Raw genomic sequence first — 24351 nt, 5'->3', positions numbered from 1 at the left:
GTATATGTCGATATTCACTCCGTGTCTAACTGCAAACATGCCAATACTGCTCACTGCCAGTGTAAACATACGTCGAGGGAATTAGAAGCACTTGGAGGCTGCTGGATGGGCAATATAACAAAATGTGTTCATTAATGTTATCAACTAGGCCTCTGTAATTGCACTCATAGATCACTGGATGTATAGCCTGTGAGCTATGCAGCCCGTGAAAGATCGCTGTACTCATAGTTCACTGTATGTATAGCCTGTGAGCTATGCAGCCCGTGAAAGATCGCTGTACTCATAGTTCACTGTATGTATAGCCTGTGAGCTATGCAGCCCGTGAAAGATTGCTGTACTCATAGTTCACTGTATGTATAGCCTGTGAGCTATGCAGCCCGTGAAAGATCGCTGTACTCATAGTTCACTGTATGTATAGCCTGTGAGCTATGCAGCCCGTGAAAGATGCTGTACTCATAGTTCACTGTATGTATAGCCTGTAAGCTGTGCAGTCCATGAAAGATCGCTGCACTCATAGTTCACTGGATGTATAGCCTGTGAGCTATGCAGCCCGTGAAAGATCGCTGTACTCATAGTTCACTTTATGTATAGCCTGTGAGCTATGCAGCCCGTGAAAGATCGCTGTACTCATAGTTCACTGTATGTATAGCCTGTGAGCTATGCAGCCCGTGAAAGATCGCTGTACTCATAGTTCACTGTATGTATAGCCTGTGAGCTATGCAGCTCGTGAAAGATCGCTGCACTCATAGATCACTGGATGTATAGCCTGTGAACTATGCAGTCTACAGCAGGTATGTATCTCAAACTCTCATGTTTGTGTTTATGTAGGTGAAGAAGTAGTCTGCTGCAAGCTGCTGCCAAAGTGGGCTACATGCACCCACTCCTACCCAGAAACTATGGAGGCGGATGTCTGGAACTCGCTGCGGTCATTATCTGTGCGTTTGCTCTTTCGCAGCCCTGCTCAGCCGAAATAAATGTCACGGCTTCTCTTGACCGCATCACGAGCAAAGAGCTCTGCACCCATTGGTCGTACGTTTGTAATCACTTTCACTCACACTACACGTAGATTATTGTTGGAATGTCATAACAAGATCACTCAAGCTCTTATAGAGGGTGTGGGCTGTAACTGCCTTCTTAACAATGCTATTAATGCTTTGGCATGTTTTAATGTGAGCATGAGCTGTGTAAGTCAAATAAAGTCTGTGCTCAAGGCTAGTTTCATATCAGTACTTACTAGTACTTACTTAATTTCTCTTGTATTTACTATTCGATATAAAAACTTTTTGTGGCCAGATTACTTAACGTAGGGCGTAAGCTATTGGTTCTCCTATGGAATCCACAGCATTCGGTTCTCTTATGGCATTCATTGCAGTTGGTGCTTCCATGGAATCCATAGCGATTGATTCCTCTATGGCATTCATTGCAGTTGGTGCTTCCATGGAATCCATAGCGATTGATTCTTCTATGGCATTCATTGCAGTTGGTGCTTCCATGGAATCCATAGCGATTGATTCTTCTATGGAATTCATTGCAGTTGGCGTTATGGTGGAATTCTAATACTTAGTACGAAAATATGACAAAAAGGTTTTTTACAGTTTTAATATTCATCACAATCTCTATCTTTACACTATATCTATGGGTATATTCAATTACGTGGTTTTTGAAAAAAATGACACTTTTAAACTAGAAAAAACGTCCAAACATTGACATTTGACAGTTGAATCATTGAAATTTCTCTTGTTGTACATATACTAGGATTTACTAGACAATCATTAATCAGACGATCATCAAAATGAAATATAAATACTCCCTCAGTGTGAAATGGAAGTAGCGAAAGAGACATGAGCCACCCAACATAAAGTTTTCATACAAACTAAACAAGATTGAAGTAGGGCAGGTGTCTCCCAAAGTATTCGCTGAACTATTCAGGATTCTGTAGCCATTTCTATATAGGCCTACTATCTTTTTCCTCCGCTGGATTTTTATTTACTTTTTTTTAAGTTTTAATTTTCCACCGTCTGTACGTCATGTTCATATTCTCCTGCTGATATGAATGAACAGCGGTAACACTAGCAGAATTGACTACATTGAGATAAATTGTTATAAAAGGAGAAAGTTTAACACGAAATTTCTGATTTAGGGCTAAGAAGGTCAAGTTGTTCTAAGAGGTCTGACAACTGCCAAGTCTGAGGATTTTGTTTAAATTGGGACTAATCTCCTCTTGGAACACTAGTCAGCTAGCATAGGCCTACTGCATGTATCTATTATATATTAATATCTATTTTATCTAATAGTATACTTGAGCAGTAACACAGGTCAATTACAAATACGTATTATTGTTGTTACAGTTATGTAGCTGCCTGTCTTTTTATAAGAATACACTGTATTTTGTTTCATTCCATCTCGAGCACACAAATCCATGATGCGTACGCAAAGTAATTATTCATAGCAATAAAGCAAGTGCATTACATAACAATATATGTCAAAAACTAAATATTGTAACCTAGATTATATGTAAAACCTACATTAATAATCTGTTAAAAGTGACCTTAGAGAGAAGTATATGCTCAGAAGTGTTGATACAGTTGGTTCGGCAGTAGAGTGACTGTGACAGGCCAAAGTACATGTATGCGCCAAAGCTTGTTCTGATTTATTGTAAATATAGTAGAAACTAAATTAATTGATGTATCATACATTACTTTTATCTTTTTTCGTATTGTTGTCTAGTTTTTTCTTGCCATTTCACTTTCGATTACAAACAGCTGTGTTTGAAAAAACTCAAACGCCGTATCCTAAAAACTACTTCGAGTGTGAACTCCAGTCTCTTTAATTTTTACATCAGATTGTGGAAATTTGGTAAGTTGCTCGTATCATAAGTAGATTATTGACGGTCTTATTTTGCTGCCTCTATTCGTTTTAATGATGCAATCGCTTATTTCATGCTTGAAACACAAATGTATGTAACCCGCAAAACGATTTAGATAAACAGTTTTTTTTACATTGGTTTGAATATATGTCTTATAAATGTGTCGCATATTTATTCATGCTAATACTTTTTGTTATCGTTACGCTTTTGCTAATTTTTAATTGATTACCATCAAGAAAGAGCATTTATGTTTAGAGTGAGTTAGCCATCTGCCTCACACTTGCATCACTTGTAAAAAAGGCTAGGTATGCGCCATTGCTCCATAAACGTATTTCATAAGGCAGTTATGCCAACGCCTACATTCCATTTTCATTCGTAATTGGGATCAATAGACTGGCGTATTGGCACCTGAAATAACTCACAGAACTGGCCAAGCTTACCTCTTCATGCCTCCCATGAGAATGTTGACTTACCGGATCATTTGGCTGGTAGGGAAGTTGGCCACGGACCATGCTGGCAACATGGGTCGGTGTTCCTCTTGTCACATTGTGTATCCTTGAGATACAGCCTTTAATCTTGATAGGTTTTATCAGAAAGGATCGGTATTTTTCTCTCATTTGGGTATGTTTTTAGGTGAACTGGATTTTCAAGATTAAAATTGAGAAGAGGGTAGTGTTGATTAACCGCGAAAAATTTGAGATTTTCTATAACTCAACTATAGCCTACTTATAACTCAATTTTCACTCAATTGTAATTGGAATGGAAGATTTTTTAGATTACAGTCACACCTTCACATATCGCAGTCATATACAGTCATATACAGTCATATCTTCACATATTACAGTCATATACAACCATAGCTTCACATATCACAGTCATATACAATCATATCTTGACATATCACAGTCATATACAGTCATATCTTCACATATCACAGTCATATACAGTCATATCTTCACATATCACAGTCATATACAGTCATATCTTGACATTTGAGGGCCCAACATACGAGGAAATCGAGATTTGAGCAGAATTTGGAGAAGGTTTTTTCCTGAAGATATGAGTAATCTTTGAGATATGAGCCAGTTCTTGATGGCCACTATGTGGTCAAGCATGCGAGAGGCCGCTTTCGTGAATGACATTACTTGGTCTTCCTCCTCAAATCAGTTTGAAAAATGTTTTCTAAAGGCTGGCTAAAAATTATGGATAACATGAGGCAAAAAGGGCCAACTGAAACAGACAATAAACAATTGAGACCAACAGAAAGAAGGGAAGTTAAGTGAAAGATTAAAAATGTGAGTTTAGTTAGCCAAGTTCATTTAAGTTAAATTCAAAGTTTCTGTTATGTAGCGTCACAAAAGTTTAGTATACGAAATGCGTTGTTGTCAAGTCTCTCTCAGACTGCGATTAGCCACTAATATCCACTAATAGCCACTTACAGTGGTGTACATAATAACATTACATTTTATTGCAGATTTAATCAACTAAATAGGTATTTGTTACTTTGTTAGTGTAGGTAATAAAAAGCCATTCCAGTGTGACCTCGGATCACGATGACCCAGTTATACGATTTATTCACCTTACGATGTGAAACAGGATGTTTTTTTGCCCTCGCCATTTTATATTTTTTCCGCTATACAATGTCAACAAAGATTTCTCTCAAAATTTAAACTTGGCATTCGGTGTGGTGAATATGTCGGAATAACGAAGATGCCGATATGCTATTTGCCGAATTCCTTCCCAGAACGCATGAAAGAGATACGATGCTCGCTCTATCTCTCAGTATAGTGAAACCGAAACCGGACACAGAATGAGGCTAAAGTTTTACCCGATGACAAAGTTGAAGTTTAATAAAATGCATACTTGAACTTAGCTTAAAGCACGTGTTTATTAAACTAAATTCATTAAAGTTAAATTCAATGTTCATGGTATACGTCTGTTTCGAAGGTAAGAACTCCCTCCGGTACGTACTGCACATTGTATATTGTAAAGTTACATTTTATTGTAGATCATAACCACTAAATACACTAAAGTTACCGTAGGTAACTATAGTTTCTAAGGTTAACATAATATTTTGTTACTAATTTTATTATGTACAGTATGTATATAAAACATTGATCATTTTTGCCATGGGGTGGTTGCATTAGATAATTTTACGGGTTTCTATAACCCTCTATACGACATTACCACCTTTCGATGCCAGCACTGGAACTAATTGAAATCGTATGGCGAGGGTCCACTGTACTAAACACACGTTTTCCACCGTATTATCTTGTTTTATGGGTTTTTTTCTAGAATGGTAACGGATTGATTTGTATTTGGTTATTTTATATAGGAACCAGCGCCTTGAGACACGAGTAAATTGATGTACTAGCTCAGTCCTGTACTAAACACTCTTTTTTACCACCGTATTATCCTGTTTTATGGGGCTTTTTCCTAGAATGGTAGCAGATTGATTTGTATTTGGTTATTTTATATAGGAACTAGCGCCTTGAGACACGAGTAAATTGATGTACTAGCTCAGTCCCAGAACGCACGAAGCTCTTATGTAGAGGTATGACTGTACTTGCATGGCCAGCCCTCTGCTAGTTGATATGCTTTCCAATAACTGCAGTCCTTCATATTTGACTCAATTCTCTCGATAGGTCCTATTGGGATGACAGGTGCTTTCTCTGCATGTTTTCAAAGAACAGATATAGCAGGATCCAGCCAGGGTGTCAGAGCGAGCGAATGGGAGAGGCGATATATGCGGAGGTCAATCCTACCATTTCATCAAACAATGACTCTGTTGCGAGTGAGTCGATTTCTTAGCAATATCTATTGTCCCGCTGAAACGTGTTTGTTAATGGATGGTATTCATTTCATATTCATTTTAGGTTTTTTAGTATTCAATATCGACTAGCCTCTAGTTGGAATTTTCTTTTGTTGAAGATGAAGTCATTTATTTTAGCCAATAATATTTACTATAATAAGAGTCGCGTTTGTCCGAAGTCACGCAAAGAGCGTTAGGAAGAAAGAATATTCCGCATGGTAGTGGTATCTAGATAATCCACATATCTAGATAATCCACATATTTAGATTCAAAGCTAAGTCATCTACTCAGCTGCCACTACACCGACTACACCTCTCGAGAGCACCTTTCCACATCGAATAATATTTGTGCACATAGTTATGCATGGCAATCTCTCATGGCACACGATACTGCTTTGGTATTAGTTTTGATAATATAATAATATGATAATAGATCTTGCTCGGATTTATATTCAGGGTCTCATGGAGTTACTAGGGTGTTATGAGGTCACTAGGGTGTTATGAGGTCGCTAGGGTCTCATGGGGTCATTAGGGTGTTACGGGGAAACTAGGTTGTTACGGGGTCACTAGGGTCTCATGGAGTCACTAGGGTGCTATGTGGTCACTAGGGTGCTATGTGGTCACTAGGGTGTTATGGGGTCGCTAGGGTCTCATGGGGTCATTAGGGTGTTACGGGGACACTAGGTTGTTACGGGGTCACTAGGGTCTCATGGAGTTACTAGGGTGTTATGAGGTCACTAGGGTGTTATGGGGTCACTAGGGTCTCATGGGGTCACTAGGGTGTTACGGGGACACCAGAGTGTTACGGGGTCACTAGGGTGCTATGTGGTCACTAGGGTGCTATGTGGTCACTAGGGTGCTATGTGGTCACTAGGGTGTTATGTGGTCACTAGGGTCTCATGGTGTCACTAGGGTATAATGAAGACACTAGGGTGTTATGGGGTCACTAGGGTCTCATGGTGTCACTAGGGTGTTACAGGGTCACTAAGGTTTTATGGGGTCACTAGGGTCTCGTGGTGTCACTAGGGTGTTGCAACATGATACTACCAGATCTTTGCTATAGTAAGAGCCAAGGTTAGAATAAATGATTGCTTCTTATGTGATTTGAACTCATAACCTTCACCTTGATAGTCTACCAAGGTGAACACGCTAACACTCATCGGGTAGTTGAGAGTAGTAGCCCACACTTTCGTAGCCCAGACTTTAGTAGCACACACTTTAACACACGGGTTAGTCATCATCCCCTTCCAGTATTTCAGAATTGTTGTACAGATATTTATTCTCTCCGCTTCATCAACAAACATGACAATCTCTCATTGCACTAGACTGCCACGGTACTATTAATTATATACATATAACAATGCATTTAATTAATACAGTTTACTCCGTAAAACAACCGTCGAATTCATAAAGGGCGTGGAGATCATTTTTAGGACTTTTGTCATTTAAAGTAGTAGAATATTTAATATCCAAAGAGTGTTTGTTTAGTAAAAATTTGGAACTATTTATCTTTAAAACTATATGTAATTCATAATAAACTATATGTAATTCATAATAAACTATATGTAATTCATGATAAACTATATGTAATTCATAATAAACTATATCTAATTCATAATAAACTATATGTAATTCATAGTAAACTATATGTAATTCATAATAAACTATATGTAATTCATAATAAACTATATGTAATTCATAATAAACGCTTTTGACCTTTTTGTTTTTCTTCTAATTGTGTAGATTAAAGAGGGCAGTTGAGCATGTGTACTCGGATGTGATATGCTGTAGAAAAGTGAGAAATTATGTTAGTTGTTTGGCATCGATCAAATTTGTAGCTTAGTTCGCTTAATGATCCGTGCCCAGATTTGCAAAGATAATTACTCCACCCTAATCCAAGTGACCATGTTTAAGTAGGTACTGGATGGACTGTACTCCATCCTAATCCAAGCGACCATGTTTAAGTAGGTACTGGATGGACTGTACTCCATCCTAATCCAAGTGACCATGTTTAAGTAGGTCCTGGATGGACTGTACTCCGCCCTAATCCAAGTGACCATGTTTAAGTAGGTACTGGATGGACTGTACGCCATCCTAATCCAAGTGACCATGTTTAAGTAGGTACTGGATGGACTGTACTCCACCCTAATCCAAGTGACCATGTTTAAGTAGGTACTGGATGGACTGTACTCCATCCTAATCCAAGTGACCATGTTTAAGTAGGTACTGGATGGACTGTACTCCATCCTAATCCAAGTGACCATGTTTAAGTAGGTACTGGATGGACTGTACTCCATCCTAATCCAAGTGACCATGTTTAAGTAGGTACTGGATGGACTGTACTCCATCCTAATCCAAGTGACCATGTTTAAGTAGGTACTGGATGGACTGTACTCCATCCTAATCCAAGTGACCATGTTTAAGTAGGTACTGGATGGACTGTACTCCACCCTAATCCAAGTGACCATGTTTAAGTAGGTACTGGATGGACTGTACTCCATCCTAATCCAAGTGACCATGTTTAAGTAGATACTGGATGGACTGTACTCCACCCTAATCCAAGTGACCATGTTTAAGTAGGTACTGGATGGACTGTACTCCACCCTAATCCAAGTGACCATGTTTAAGTAGGTACTGGATGGACTACTCCACCCTAATCCAAGTGACCATGTTTAAGTAGGTACTGGATGGACTGTACTCCATCCTAATCCAAGTGACCATATTTAAGTAGGTACTGGATGGACTGTACTCCACCCTAATCCAAGTGACCATGTTTAAGTAGGTACTGGATGGACTGTACTCCATCCTAATCCAAGCGACCATGTTTAAGTAGGTACTGGATGGACTGTACTCCATCCTAATCCAAGTGACCATGTTTAAGTAGGTCCTGGATGGACTGTACTCCGCCCTAATCCAAGTGACCATGTTTAAGTAGGTACTGGATGGACTGTACGCCATCCTAATCCAAGTGACCATGTTTAAGTAGGTACTGGATGGACTGTACTCCACCCTAATCCAAGTGACCATGTTTAAGTAGGTACTGGATGGACTGTACTCCATCCTAATCCAAATGACCATGTTTAAGTAGGTACTGGATGGACTGTACTCCATCCTAATCCAAGTGACCATGTTTAAGTAGGTACTGGATGGACTGTACTCCATCCTAATCCAAGTGACCATGTTTAAGTAGGTACTGGATGGACTGTACTCCATCCTAATCCAAGTGACCATGTTTAAGTAGGTACTGGATGGACTGTACTCCATCCTAATCCAAGTGACCATGTTTAAGTAGGTACTGGATGGACTGTACTCCACCCTAATCCAAGTGACCATGTTTAAGTAGGTACTGGATGGACTGTACTCCATCCTAATCCAAGTGACCATGTTTAAGTAGGTACTGGATGGACTGTACTCCACCCTAATCCAAGTGACCATGTTTAAGTAGGTACTGGATGGACTGTACTCCACCCTAATCCAAGTGACCATGTTTAAGTAGGTACTGGATGGACTGTACTCCACCCTAATCCAAGTGACCATGTTTAAGTAGGTACTGGATGGACTGTACTCCATCCTAATCCAAGTGACCATATTTAAGTAGGTACTGGATGGACTGTACTCCACCCTAATCCAAGTGACCATGTTTAAGTAGGTACTGGATGGACTGTACTCCACCCTAATCCAAGTGACCATGTTTAAGTAGGTACTGGATGGACTGTACTCCATCCTAATCCAAGTGACCATGTTTAAGTAGGTACTGGATGGACTGTACTCCACCCTAATCCAAGTGACCATGTTTAAGTAGGTACTGGATGGACTGTACTCCATCCTAATCCAAGTGACCATGTTTAAGTAGGTACTGGATGGACTGTACTCCATCCTAATCCAAGTGACCATGTTTAAGTAGGTACTGGATGGACTGTACTCCATCCTAATCCAAGTGACCATGTTTAAGTAGGTACTGGATGGACTGTACAAAAGCTACATTGAACATGAACTTACACAAAATTTTAGAAATTAGTTAGCTGCCTTTTAACACTTTTAACAGTTGAAACTCGGGTCAGATGACAAGTTGAAATATAGCAACAGGTTATACAAGATAGATTTGTTAAAAGAACACTTTAAGACATCAAATAAGAAACTTCAAGTTTTTTAAAGCTTACTCGTTTGAGAATCTTACAAAAGATTTTAGTAGTTTTTATTCAGAAAATATCAATATTTTTTTATCACATGCGATTGTTTTTGATGTTTGAAGTCCTGATTTCCAGGATGTTTCAAAATTAAAATCAACAAAACTTGCTAGCGGTTAAAAGGCTCAGGAGAAAAATACGTGTGAAATGACATCACTAGTAGCTATTGTTGCTATAGTTGATATCAGCTATTGCGTTCAAGTTGCAGCATTACGCGTCTCTATTCTGTTGGTCTCTTTGTAATTATAAATGTCATAGTCGACCATTCGCTTCATCTCATCGTTTTAACCGTAATCGAGTTTGTTCGATTACGGTTTGTTTTCAACTGTCAAGTGTTTTAAAAGACAACTAACTAATTTCTAAAAGATTTTTCAAGTTCATATTCAAATATGAATATAATTCTGCTGCAGGATGTGATATAACACCATTACTACAGCCTGGAGTGAGGGCCACTTGTACTAAGAACACTTATAAATACCGAGGAATGGATCTGCCCACCGTTCATCCCGGAGCTCTTTGCTATTTCGGTTGTGCTTCAGGTTATAAACCTGCTGGGGACTCCATCACCTACCTCGAGTGTTCTAGATGTACTGTCAAGGGAGTGTGAGTCAGAATTTTATGCTTCGCCTACCCGCCTTACCATCGATAATATGGCGCCTTTCCCAAATTTTTGAACATTTTTAGTTTTCCAACTTCCTTAACCTTGCTCTAATTTGAATAGTCCGATGCGTGTTGTAAGTTTGGAGTTATCTTCCACTTGTCACTTGGAGCGATGGATGACTGGTACTGTTTTTTCACCCTTAATCGCTCACAAATTAATCCAGTTTTTAGCGTATGCTGAATGCATTTGTTATAAGGTAATCGGTCACTAATCACAGCATAAAATATTAAGATATTAATAAATGCCTCAAGCCTGGAAGAATCAAAGTATATATTTTCAGCAGCGCTTGTGCAGCAGGAATTTTGAGTAGATTTTTTTATTGTATGGCCCTTACTGGATAGGTTTTTAGTGCTCGCTTACACTGTTTTCTGTGAGATAAACCTTGCCGATCTTGGTTTGAACGTAACGCAGCTCGCAGAGATCATACCTAAAATTGATCGATTGCAATCGATGACGACTGTGGGAGCAGATACCAGATCTGTCAACATCTTACGTCTGCAGCTACAACAGGGCTATTGCTAGCAGTGTTTCCTTAGGTCATATTTGTCACAAGCAAACCATTCCTGGTTTCAGAACCACAAATATCTAACATCTGTTTTTTAGTTTTGCTGTGAAAGATTTAATCGAAACAGCTTGTTATACACGAATGATTGCCATCATGTCATGCTGTCTGCGTAAAAGGTGTGCTTGCAATAAAATTCACTTTACAGTTATTTGGTATCAAAAGATTCACCATGTCTTACTCAGCTGTGTTGTAGGTGCAAAATATGTAGAAATGTGATAACAAGCTCTAAAATCTAAAAAGCGAACAGTTAAACGCAGTCATCACGAAAACGCAGTAGGATGGAATTCCTCTCCAGAACCGCTCAAATGGGACATAGTTGAACACGGTGTGCTTCTGTTTACACTTTCATGCAACCTCATCCATCAAAATATTTTCACAAATATACTTCACGCATTCAATAAAACCATGTCTATTGTCCTTACACGTCTATTTCATCATCATTGTAATGCTGTCACTTTGAGCTCTGATATCTCTAAGCCAGCCTAAAAATTAGTCTAACTTTTTAACCTTAGCTCGAAGGAGTGCATATCATCCTCTGATAAACATGACAAGCCTGTTGATCATATGTGATAGTTGAAAAATGCTGCAGAAATTGTTCGCGTCATTTGGCAGCAAATATGGGTCACTAGATCAGATTATGACTAGATAATTAGACCAAGCTGAAATGAAACTGTAAAGTAGCGAGCATTTATATTTAATAAGGAGTTTTCGTAAACCCGAAGTGTTTGTCATAAACTAGTGCAACGAGACGTTTTATATTGAGCCTTTTATTGGCCTTGCAATTCAAGTGATAACATCATGTGTCAAAACAAAAACCACGTCGTGTTGAGTTTGTCATCGAAGAAAAGGGATTCCAACCTTCAGCATTTTTGTGATGGCTGCGATTAACTGTTTGTTTTTGAGCTTTTAAGAGTTTGTAATCACATTTCCACATATTTTAAACTTACAACACAGCAGAGTAAGACATGGTGAACCTTTTGTGACCGAATAAGTTGAAATAACTGTAATGTGAACTTTGTTGCAAGTCAACCTTGAAATTGGGTGACTTTTGATTCCCTTCACTCTGAGTAATGCAAGAGAGAGTACTGTCTGAGGGTATGCTGCCTTCACTTGGTTACTATGCCGCCTTCACTTGGTTACTATGCCGCCTTCACTTGGTTACTATGCCGCTTTCACTTGGTTACTATGCCGCCTTCACTTGGTTACTATGCCGCCTTCACTTGGTTACTATGCCGCCTTCACTAGGTTACTATGCCGCCTTCACTTGGTTACTATGCCGCCTTCACTTGGTTACTATGCCGCCTTCACTTGGTTACTATGTTGCCTTCACTTGGTTACTATGCTGCCTTCACTTGGTTACTATGCTGCCTTCACTTGGTTACTATGCTGCCTTCACTTGGTTACTATGCCGCCTTCACTTGGTTACTATGCCGCCTTCACTTGGTTACTATGTTGCCTTCACTTGGTTACTATGCTGCCTTCACTTGGTTACTATGCTGCCTTCACTTGGTTACTATGCTGCCTTCACTTGGTTACTATGCTGCCTTCACTTGTTTACTAGCTGCCTTCACTTGGTTACTATGCTGCCTTCACTTGGTTACTATGCTGCCTTCACTTGGTTACTATGCTGCCTTTAACTGGTAGCTATGCTACCTTAACTTAGTTGGTGTGTCACCTTAATCTGGCTGGTACGCTGTCTGAACACAACTATGTTATAATTATTGTATTCAATCAATTTGCCACTCTCACAGTCATAGTTGGGCAGGTATCAGGTATTCATTTGCTTGATGAGTAACGTAGTACACTGTTTTAGATTCTGCACCTGGAACAAGACATTAGAGGGAACTTTATGTAATCCAGGTATGCTATGTTATTGGAGTTGTTGTCTTATGCATGCTGTGAATTTCTGAGTCTTCGGTAACAAAAGTAATATCTATGTCTTTAGAAAGTTGAGCAGAATGATGTATCATTTTTAGCTTATAATGGCATGAAATGGTTTCCTGAATATGTGACCCTCTCAACATCTTTATCTCGCATGCTTGTGTTTGGTTTGAATGCCAGTTTTTTTTAACCTAAATGATGCATTACATTTTTAGTAATCTCTTGTCACTGCGTTCACCAGTTTTATAAGAGTTTTTGACGCACAAAATAATGATGAATGGTCAGCAAACACATTTTATATGCTTGAGCTTTAAACCTTGAAAACAAAAATAATATGAATTGACAAAAAAAACTTCTGTTTACTCTCAAAAAGACTTGCTAGATCTATAACATTTAAAATGGTTGTTTAGAAAGACCGGTACAATATGTATTGTTTTTAAAGAAACAAGCCATAGCTGTTAAATTCGGTTTAGAACTCGATTACCTAAAAAATTACTATCTTTCAACATCTGCAGATCCACTAGAGGTTTTTATTACCAGCTTTACGTTCAGACAAATGGAAATAATGAGATATTCCTTTAAATGTGCCCTCTCGGTCCCTGTATGCATGAGGCCTTTAAAGGTGGTCTCTCAGGCCCTGTATGCATGAGACCTTTAAAGGTGCCCTCTCCGTATGCATGAGGCCTTTAAAGGTGCTCTCTCAGGCCCTGTATGCATGAGGCCTTTAAAGGTGCCCTCTCAGGCCCTGTATGCATGAGGCCTTTAAAGGTGCTCTCTCAGGCCCTGTATGCATGAGGCCTTTAAAGGTGCCCTCTCCGTATGCATGAGGCCTTTAAAGGTGCTCTCTCAGGCCCTGTATGCATGAGGCCTTTAAAGGTGCTCTCTCCGTATGCATGAGGCCTTTAAAGGTGCCCTCTCCGTATGCATGAGGCCTTTAAAGGTGCCCTCTCCGTATGCATGAGGCCTTTAAAGGTGCCCTCTCCGTATGCATGAGGCCTCTGAGCTGTAACAGCATGACTCTCCTTTTTGACTGTTATAGAAATTTAGCATATTTTTTAATCTGTGGCAGCCTGTCATTCGCTAATGAACGCAATTGCTGTCTACCGCAGAAGTCACTGACTTCTACTTGTCACACTACATGGGGTGTCTTAGCATTTAATTATATTTCTAATCAACTACAGTTTTATCACTGGCTCACATAAATGTTTCTCACTAGAAAATGTGTCACTCAAATGCGGAAATTAGCAATTTTATCTCTAAATTTGTCTAGTTGTGTCGAGTATGAAATTATAATCGTTTTAGCAGGGATCGTGTACTTTTCATTTGGTGTAGATGCAGGGTGGAGTCTTAATACTTGACCTCTAGATATTCGTGTAGACATGTAGTGGAGAGAGTTGATTAATCTGTTCTGGCGCTGAATCAAATAGTTGTATAGAAATTAACAAATACATAATTGTTTCTTGTTTAATATTGGCTAATGATTCTTTGTGTCATTCACTATGCTGTGACCGGAATATCACGTTATGGTAACAAAGTGCCCCAACTTTATTAGATGAAGTGTAAATAAGCTCTCACCTCAGGTTTGATTACTCTAGTTTAAAAGTTAAACCTTTGACCAGTGTCATCTGATTCATCAGAATCTGTGTTTTACAGCAGTTTCTTCATTAGCACTTTCAACCATGAAACTAAAACGTTTAGCTACAGCGTCAGCATCCAAGGATCATCACTTGTTTGCAAATCAGTAAAGCTTTCACTATGGATTTATGTGGATTATATTGCTGGTGGAAACTGAAATCTTGAATATATTTTAACACTCAGCTGTGTCTGTATTTTAAAATTTTATAATTTTTTGACATAATTATACTCATCAGTTTAAAATCAAGATAAACTAATTTTTTGGAATACTAAATAAGTCTGCCACTCAGCCAACGTTTGTTGTGAGGCAAATTTGAGGTCTTGTCATTGTTGGCTTAAGTAAAACTTTATCATGTGCCTACTGTGTTTCCCTATTGTGCTGGAATGATTTGAAATTGTCTCCCATTTCACGAAATTCTAATTAAAATTATAAGTTTATATTTTGTTCCAAGATTACAAAAGATATTTTGAAAAACAACTTTATTTCTTTGTCAGCGGTTTCATTAGAAGTAAAATAAACTTCCTCAAGTTTTTAGAAAAAAGTTTAAAATTTACAATTGCGCAACTTAAGTATAGGATGTGGATTTATTCTGCTGTTAACATTACATGACAGCGTCTCTAAAAAGGTGCCAAATTTTTTCAAAAATATGATTTATAAATAAAAACATTAAAGAAAAGTGCAGTAAAAGTCTATACACTTGTATTTTTCAAATAATATTTCTTTGTTCAATCAGTCTGTTTTTAGCAAGATGTATGTGTCAATAAACAAACCAAATATTTTAGCCAAAGCATGAAACAACCTGTTCAGTTGTATTTATAACAATATACATAGACCAGCAGAATGCCTGGTGTTGCAAGGGTTATAAAAACAGCTTATAAACATTGGCAGGTAATGTAGTTGCCATTGGCTAATTTGAGTAAGCTAGTATATGTATTTCTTAACATACTAATAAGAGCCGTGAGAGCAAGCTTTAGTGATGTTAAACCCAGATAATGACTATCTGTCCAATGAATCCATTGTATTCTGTGTAGCTTAATAGGTTAGCTTGTTGCCTTGAGAATGGGAGGTTCAGAGATCAAATCTTTTGCGTTATGGACTTTTCATTGCTAGATTTTAATCGCTATAACTGGACACAAGGTGTACAAAAAGACAAACAAACACTGAGATTTATATATATAGATATAGATGTCGGTGAGGCTAGCATAGGTGTTTTTAAAAATGAAAGACTTTTACTAGATCTCTTATTATTTTGCAGCAGTTCTATTTCTTTGGTAATGATGCTTAGTTTGATCTATTTTGTAGATCCAGTGTTGATATCTTCCACTCGGGAGCCAGTTAATCAGAATGTCAGCGGAGGCTTTTTTCACAAGAACAGCCGTGAGTTGGTGAATCTGCTGCTACCTTAATGATGGATTTGCTCAAAATTTTAGTAGATTTTATCAGAAAGTATCGGTATTTTATATAATTTGCGATTGTTTTCGGTGTTTGAGGTAATCTGATTGTCAGATTGTTTCAAAATTAAAATCAACAAAACTCGGTCGCTGATTAAAATGCTCAGATCAACCAAAAGTGCAATTATGACGTCTATAGTCCCAAAGAGACCGACAAAATAGAGACGCGTAACACTATAACTTGAACGCAATAGCTGATATCAACTATAGCAATGATAGCAACCAGTGACGTCATTTCACACGTTTTTTCTTCTGAGCGTTTTTACCGCAATCAAGCTGGATTTCAATCATAAAATATCCTAGCAGTCAGATCACCTCAAACATCAAAAACAATCGAAAATGATAGAAAAATACCGATACTTTCTGATAAAATCTACTAAAACTTTGTGGAAGCTCATGTTTAGCCTAAGGAACTAATAGCTGTTTTTTTTATAAATAATTAGCATAAATTAATTTTTATGAAACGTGTGTCAGCGAGCGTAAAGCTGACACACGTTGTTCTTCAGCGGCGTGAAGCTTCGAATCTAGTTATGATTCTAAAATCAAATTTGCTGTGTTTTTGCGAAGCGCATGTGACAGTATATGTAAAGTTTTTACTGCTTTCACGATGGATGAATGGTAGATGGTTAGGGCTAGATGGCTGCAGCGACAAAGAGAATGCCTTCTTACATATTGCTATAAGAACCACACAAGTTTGGGTATCAGAAGAGATGAACTGTTTGCTAAACAGAATGGAATATGATATTAGACGTATTTTAAACTTATTCAGTAAGAAAGCTTCTATTGGCCAGTTTACTTGCCGTAAGCTGCAAATATTTGGGTTTCAATGTATTGAATTCTTTGGCTAGATTCAATTGACACATTGTTAGGTTATTCTTTGGTTCTCTTATGGAATCCTTAGCAGTCGGTGTTTCTATGGAATCCATAGCAGTTGGTGTTTTTTATGGAATCCATTGCAGTCAATGCCTCTATGGAATCTATTGTAGTCAATACTTCTATGAAATCTATAGCAGTTGGTGTTTCAATGGAATTCATTGCAGTTGGTTCTATCATGAAATTTTAACAGATTCCAAACTATGGCTAAAATATTTTTTACAGTTGTAATATTCATCACAATCTTTCTATTTTTCCATTATATCTAGGAGTATGTTCAATTACGTTGTGTTTCAAAAGAGAATGGAACTTTCAAACTAGAAAAATGTTCCAACTTTGACATCTGACAGGTTGAGCAATTGATAATTCTATTGTAATACATACTAGTATATTAATGTGTGATTTGAAATTGTTTCTCTTATGTCATTTGTTGCTCTAGAAGCAACTCGCCAGTCCTTACTGAATGAATGAATGAATGAATAACTGTATTTGTCAATACATAAACTCAAACCTCACTAGTTATTATGAAGAGTTGTCTACTCAGTGTCAAGGAGTTATTGTGAGCAGACAACTCTGTTTTCTGGGCTTATGATTTAGACCAGTCACTTGTGTACACAGACTGGCAAATTTTTTTAGAAATAATTCTAGTATGTTGGTACGCATGAGCATATGAATTGAGAGAGCGGCTGTGGCCTAGCAGTAGTATGCCTCACCTGCAACCGTTAGGCTGGCATTCAATTCCCAAAAAAGGTGACTGATGATGACAGGAATGACGGCCTACAGGTTTACTTGCAGCAAAATTCACATTACAGTTATTTGGTATCAAAAGATTCAACATGTCTTACTCTGAGGTGTTGTAGGTACAAAATATGTGAAAATGTGATTACAAGCTCTTAAAAACTCAAAAATGAGCAGTTAATCGTAGCCATCATGAAAACGCCGTAGTTTAGAATCCCTTATTTCGACAACGTACTCAACTCGACATGGTTATAGTTTTGGCATGTGAATTCATAGGCCAATAAAAGGCTCGATATAAAACGTCTCGTAGCACTAGTTTAGGACAAACGCTTCGGGTTTTACCGGAGAGCCCTTATTAGATATAGATGCTCGCTACTTTACAGTTTCGCTTCAGTTTGGTCTAATCATCTAGTCGTAATCTAATCATGTGATCCATACTTTCTGCCATTTAGTGCGAACAATTTCTGCAGCATCTTTCGACTATCACATATGACCAACAGGCTTGTCAGGTTTATCAAAGGATGGTAAGCATTCCTTTGAGCTAAGGTTAAAAAATTAAACGGGTTTTACGGCAGGTTTTGATATATCAGTGCTCAAAATGACAGCATTACAATGATGATGAAATAGACGGGTAAGGACAATAGACATAGTTTTATTGAATGCGTGAAGTATATTTGTGAAAATATTTCGACGAATGAGCTTGCATGAATGTGTAAAAAGAAGCCATCTTGTTCAACTACGTCTCATTTGACCTGTTTTGGAAAGGGATTCCAGCCTATGGCGGTCTTGGTCTCGTGATGACTGCGATTAACTGTTTGTTTATGAGCTTTTAAGAGCTTGTAATCACATTTCCACATGTTTTGCACCTACAACACAACTGAGTAAGACATGGTGAATCCAAATGATACCAAATGACTGTAATGTGAATTTTGTTGCTAGTCAACCTTCAAGTTGTTCTCTGCAACTGTGCATGTCTGCAGTGGTCGAGGTTTCCTTGCTACTGGACACAGACATGTCTAGCTAAGATCACGGAACCATTGTATGTGTAGCAATGGTCGTTACAAACACAGCCTCTGATTGCAGTGAGCTAAGCAGACGTCATACTTAATCTTAAAGGGATTCCTTACATTAAATTTAATGAATTGTAGAGAGTGATCTTGTAAAGAGTGCAACAACAGCAGGCCCTTTTGTCAATATGAAGGTACGAAATGTCATCATCGCTGTCTGTCTGGTGGGGCTATTGTTCGGAGGAATTATCACTGTGTTACTCATCAACTATTGCTGCCAGAAGGGGAGGTCGAGAGCTGGAAATGAAATCAATTTATCATCAAGTAAGTCTGGTTCGGTGTTTGGAGATTCAACATTCATTCTTTACTGCAGTCGTGTCTTTGGCTGATTTTTATTCACCTGTTAAAATCTAGGAAGGCTAGCACCGAATTCTGTTTTGTCCTTTTACCTGAGTTAATGCCCTTGTAGCGTAGCAACAAGATGCCAAATATGCAATCTGTACATATATACACATGGAATTGGGTGACGGAAAAATTAGTTTTTGGAGTTGCTAACTCTTAATTCTGAAAAAATTAAGGAAATAGGTTGTCAAACCATCTGAGAAAGTTGAAAAATTACACTGAATTCAGTCAGATCTATTAATTTAAAATCACTCCATGGAATGTTGAGCTCACGTCACTCATCGTGTCTCTATAATAGCAGAAAACCAGAAGTGCAGTATATTGCGAGTGACAAGCAGTAACAGGTGGAAAAGCTTCAAACAATGCACAAGCTCTTCTTATACTCCACAAAGATAGATATAAAAGTTCAGTGAAATGCATGAAATAATAGTCTACAAATTCCTAGAAATAAACTAAATCGGCTTAAGATAGTTGATATTTTGCGTAAAACAGCAAAATTAGCCATTCCGGGTGAACCAATGTTTTAAATATTTATAGCCTTTTCAAAGGTTTGTGCATAATTTTTATTTATTTATAACTGGAGAGTTCTTTGTGTGCTAAAAAATCTCTCTAAATCTATGTTCACACCAGCCGATTGATGTTCTAAAAATGTTCGTCAAAAAAGTTGTAAAATGTTCTTAGTTTAAGGTGAAGGTTGCTATGCATTCTGAGTATGTATTGCGGCAAAGACTTCAATAGAAGAATTCTAATAAAAATATTTACTTTTGTATTACTGTCAGTACTTTGGGATAGTGAGTTGTCCTCCCCATGGCGATATCATATCTTAGAGCCGGGTCATTTTTAGTTTTTGATTGTTTTCAAAGCTAAACGTTTCTAGTTATTGAAGTCAGATTAATCAGTTAACATGTTTGTTATTTTATTAAGTGTCATATCCTCCATATTACTTGGCATAAGGCTAATTTTTGATTTTACTATATTATTCAGGGCATGATGATGAACTTACTAAACAAAGAGATCCTCTATATACGGGTGTGAACGACTCCATAGGTCCTGAGGTAGGCACATGTGCTGCTAATCTGGTACGCATTTCCTATTTATCAAATTCTTGCATTTTGTTATAATTGTATGACGCCTTTTTGTTAACAAAATCACAATTGAACTACAATTTTTTTGTAGTGCTTTGCAAATAAGCAAGGTCAACGCTCATCCAGTTATCTGATCAAATTTCAATTCTGAACATGAAGTAAATTCATGATGTTGGTTACGGTGTTCGATTCGGAATTGTTTTTCCATTTCATTTTCTGCAACTATTTTCTTTTTTTATATTTTCATTTTCTGCAACTACCTATGGCTATATCGTCTGCAAAGGACAAATGATATTCAAGAATAACCTAAAGCATTCTTGATTATTCATGCCATAACTCAGACTACATACAGTAGACACTCCTACAATGTATAACGAACCAGTCAGATTATATACAGTAGACACACCTACAATGTATAATGAACCAGTCAGATTATATACAGTAGACACACCTACAATGTATAACAAACCAGTCCTGTATTCCCTGGGGCGGCTGAGCCGCCCCAACTTTTTGGTGTTTTTCGGTGGCCAAGTACTAAGAATTGCAGTCTAAGCTCATTCACTTGGAATTTCCAACAACTAATTTACTAGCAATGAGCGTTCTATATTGTCTCCGTTGTGATCTTGCCAAATGAGTGATCTTGTGAAACTTTGTTAACTCTTTCGCTACCGAATTTATTTCTAGCTCTGCTTTCTAGCTTGTTTTTATGGAGACCAGATTTTATTGGTCTATCTGAAGCGAAAGCTGAGTAATTATTAATAAACTAACGCGCTGTCTAAAAGCCGGCCACGAAGAGAAGGTAACTCGAGCCGATACATGGGCTTGCGGTAGTGAAAGAGTTAAGACTTGGAAACTGAACTCTATTGCTTATATTGGAGGTGTGAAGAAGACCCCCAAACTTGCATTTTCCTTATCATATAAAACTTGTGCCATTGCAAACTTGCTTCAAAAAGCCCTTTTGTTGAAAGATAGAGCTTTTAGCTGTTTAGATGAACATTGACTACAATGAATGAACAAAAGTAATTAACTGCATTCTTCTCCAGGTAAACCTTGTGGTGTAGTAACTAGGTGTTTTGGTTGATCAGCCACTAAAAATAAACAGGCTGGTCATGAGCAATACACTGATCATTCTTAATCAATCAATCAATCAATGACTCAAAATTTTATTTTGAGAGTCATTGATGCTTGAAAGCTCTAGAGCCAAGGAATACCGGCCTGGAACGAGCAAAAGAATGTTTACGTTATGTGGGATTTTATGTTGTGTGAACAGTAAAATACATGTAACTAGCTTCATCCATTTTACGATCTTCCCAAACTCACCTCTTTGACCTGTCATACAGGAAAAAACTAAACTTAATGATCTAATTTAATGACTGTACAGTAACTGTGATATTATTAATTTGTATTGACAATATTTCTCTTTATTTATCCCTTATACATGGTTTAGGGTCCGTGATTGCGCTAAGTTTATGTTAAGGGTACCGCATGCCTTCAATTAATTTTAATCCATTCCTTTTTCTTTTTCTCCACTGCAAGGTTAAGTTATACGCTTCAAGAAAAAAATATTGTGTATGCATAAAATATAATAAAAAATATATACAACAAATAACTCTATATGTCATTTTCTCTTCCAAGTGTGACAAGAGAGAAAGTGATATTTTTACGGCTAACTATGGGTCTCTCGTTCAAATTGATTTTGATAACTTCCACCGAGTTAAGAGGAATTATATCGAGTTAAATGGAATTATATGGAGTTATATGGAATTTCTTATGTACTATAAAGCAAAAACTGCATAAATTATTTACGTTCGGTAAATTTACGTAAAAAGAGGTTTACATTATAGTGCCGTTTACTGTAGTTTCGCCGTTGGTAGCGGTTATCCTGCAGGGAAATTGATTTGTTCAGTAAGGTGCTCTAAAAAGTTGCTTTCTTGGCTATGTGCCAACTGTTCAACTGTTTGAGTGGTTGCCTGAGTTTATCTTAACTGGTTCTGACAGTTTTATTGTAACTAAGGCTCAATTGGCACAGCTTTCCCACCATATCAGTTAACAAGGTAATAACTTATTTACAAGTTAACAAGTGCAGATAATAGTTCCATAGTTTCTTTCAAAATTTCCACCCAAAAGGATTATTATTTATTGTAATCAACTCATCTGAGTGGATTACTGCCTCATATTAGGTAATGCATAAAGTCAAAAATTAAAAATACTAACAAAAGACATTAATTCTAATACAATGTTTTGATTTTTGAAGTTTATAAAATCATGTCATTTTTTATTATAACATAAGCCCTGTCTGAAGCAATGCTTAGAGGTTAGTAAAAAATATTGCTTTCAACGGGTTTCGAACTCCCAACTTTCGTCTTTGTAGACCGACCTTTCCAGCTTGCAAAAATCGACCATCTTGCCACTTTCTTGATGATCTCTCACATTACACTAGACTGCCACGATACTAATATCAATAGTTCCATACAACTTTTTGTATGCCAATACGATATATATATATACAGTCAAACATGGATAACTCGTCCACGGATAGCTCGAAAAAATGGTTAATTCGAACATTTCCTTTGGTCCGTTCCCACGTAATGATAAATTGCTATAGATAACTCGAATTCAACACTGTTAGTTCGAACTGTTTTTTTGCCCAACAGCTACCGAAACGGTTGTTTTCGCTTTAGAAAATCACTTTATTCAAAGCCATAGAGGTAAACTTCATCTTTTCGTAATTCATAAGCGTCGTTATTACCACCATCGGCAAAATATTTTTGTCAACGACTTTTCTAAAAGTTTGGTGAAATTTGATTTATACAGCGATACGATGAATAGCACGGGCTAGCCGGGTCACGCGCGCAAGAATTTTCGCCACGCACATACAAAACAAAAATCGCATGTTGTTTTGTATGTGCGTGGCGAAAATCCTTGAGTGCGTGACTCGGCTAACCCGTGATGAATAGTTTTCCGGCGTTGATTCCGTGTTGAATCAACGTCGGAATGTTGAATGTTTAAAACGTCTTAAAAAATGTTGTAATTAAACGTATACGTTGTCTGAGCTACAAAAAACTATTCATCGTTTGACCTAAACACAGAATACGTGTGTACATTCAATAAGTATCTATTAAAAAAGCGTGAGTGATATAGAATGTACCGTAAAACCTCGTAAAACTTCTAATTGAACTGCCTCGGAGTGTTGCTCTTAACGAATCCCAGGTAAAGTAAAGTAATCTGCATAAACTTCAAGAAAAAACGGCAAAATTGATGGTGGGTAAAACCCCAAAAGAAAAAAATGTCTTTTCTTTTGAGCATTTCAACAACGATCAAGTTTTGCCAATGTCAATCTGAAAAACGTCCTGGCAATAACATCACCTCAAACAACAAACCAATCTCAAGTGATAGAAAAATCTCTATACTTTTTCATGAAAACGTTTTAAACTTTACATTAGAAGCATTTAATTTGAAACAAGCCATTTGTGCTTTTGATTTATATTATAGTTTGTATATGTACATGTATCTACTAATAAATAAGTAAATATATGGACTTGTGACAGTGCTCTGATAACTTGAATGCTCTGATAATTCGAACACTTTTGCTCGGTCCCTTGAAGTTCGAGTTATCCATGTTTGACTGTATATATATATATTCATTTATTAAGTTATTGCCAATAAAGTAGTATACATATTAATTTATTGGCAGTAATTTTATTTCAAATAAAAAAAATTTAAATTATGTTATACAATAATGTTAAAACAACAAAAAGAAGAAAAATGGGGTTACAAATCACCTGAAATAAGGTCAAACTTACATGTCTGGTAGTTTTTTTGTCAGTTCTATCAATCTTATAAAAGCATTGCACCTCTAGGTCATTAATCTTTCTCAAAAATGAGCTTTTGTAGTTTTTTGTTATGTTTCTCCTATTAACAACTCGCAGTAAGCCTAATGATGCCCAGGATTCCTTTTATTTTCAATCCGATAGTCAACAGATGTCAGCAGGTGGGTGTTTAATAGGTTGATTGTAAGAACCAAAAGGGTTTTTAAAACCGCATACTTTTGGTGGCCTAGTTGAAGGTGGGAGCACAATTGGGTGAAATTTGGACAAAATCAGGCGAAATGTGGAAGCAGTATTTACACAGACTAACAGACAGACAAACCATAACAACTTAGGATATATTAAGGTAGATTAATCACAA

At 37.3% G+C, this 24351-nt stretch overlaps 1 protein-coding gene across 1 annotated transcript in view; it reads left to right on the top strand.

Moving 5' to 3' along the window:
* The first annotated feature begins 687 nt into the window (after window positions 1–687).
* Window positions 688–24351, top strand: part of LOC137401537 (uncharacterized) — a 44154-nt gene continuing 20490 nt past the window's right edge. Inside the window, exons 1-7 of the mRNA XM_068087940.1 lie at window positions 688–1029; window positions 5512–5660; window positions 10275–10467; window positions 12904–12950; window positions 15910–15984; window positions 18818–19000; window positions 20063–20133. Coding sequence (XP_067944041.1) covers window positions 872–1029; window positions 5512–5660; window positions 10275–10467; window positions 12904–12950; window positions 15910–15984; window positions 18818–19000; window positions 20063–20133 — 876 coding nt within the window. The 5' untranslated portion in view covers window positions 688–871. The remainder of the gene's footprint in view (window positions 1030–5511; window positions 5661–10274; window positions 10468–12903; window positions 12951–15909; window positions 15985–18817; window positions 19001–20062; window positions 20134–24351) is intronic.

The sequence above is a fragment of the Watersipora subatra genome, chromosome 8 (assembly GCF_963576615.1).
Source record: "Watersipora subatra chromosome 8, tzWatSuba1.1, whole genome shotgun sequence".
NCBI classification, from domain to species: Eukaryota; Metazoa; Bryozoa; class Gymnolaemata; order Cheilostomatida; family Watersiporidae; genus Watersipora; species Watersipora subatra.
The sequence above is the reverse complement of the archived record's forward strand: the minus strand, read 5'-3'. Positions and strand labels throughout refer to the sequence as shown.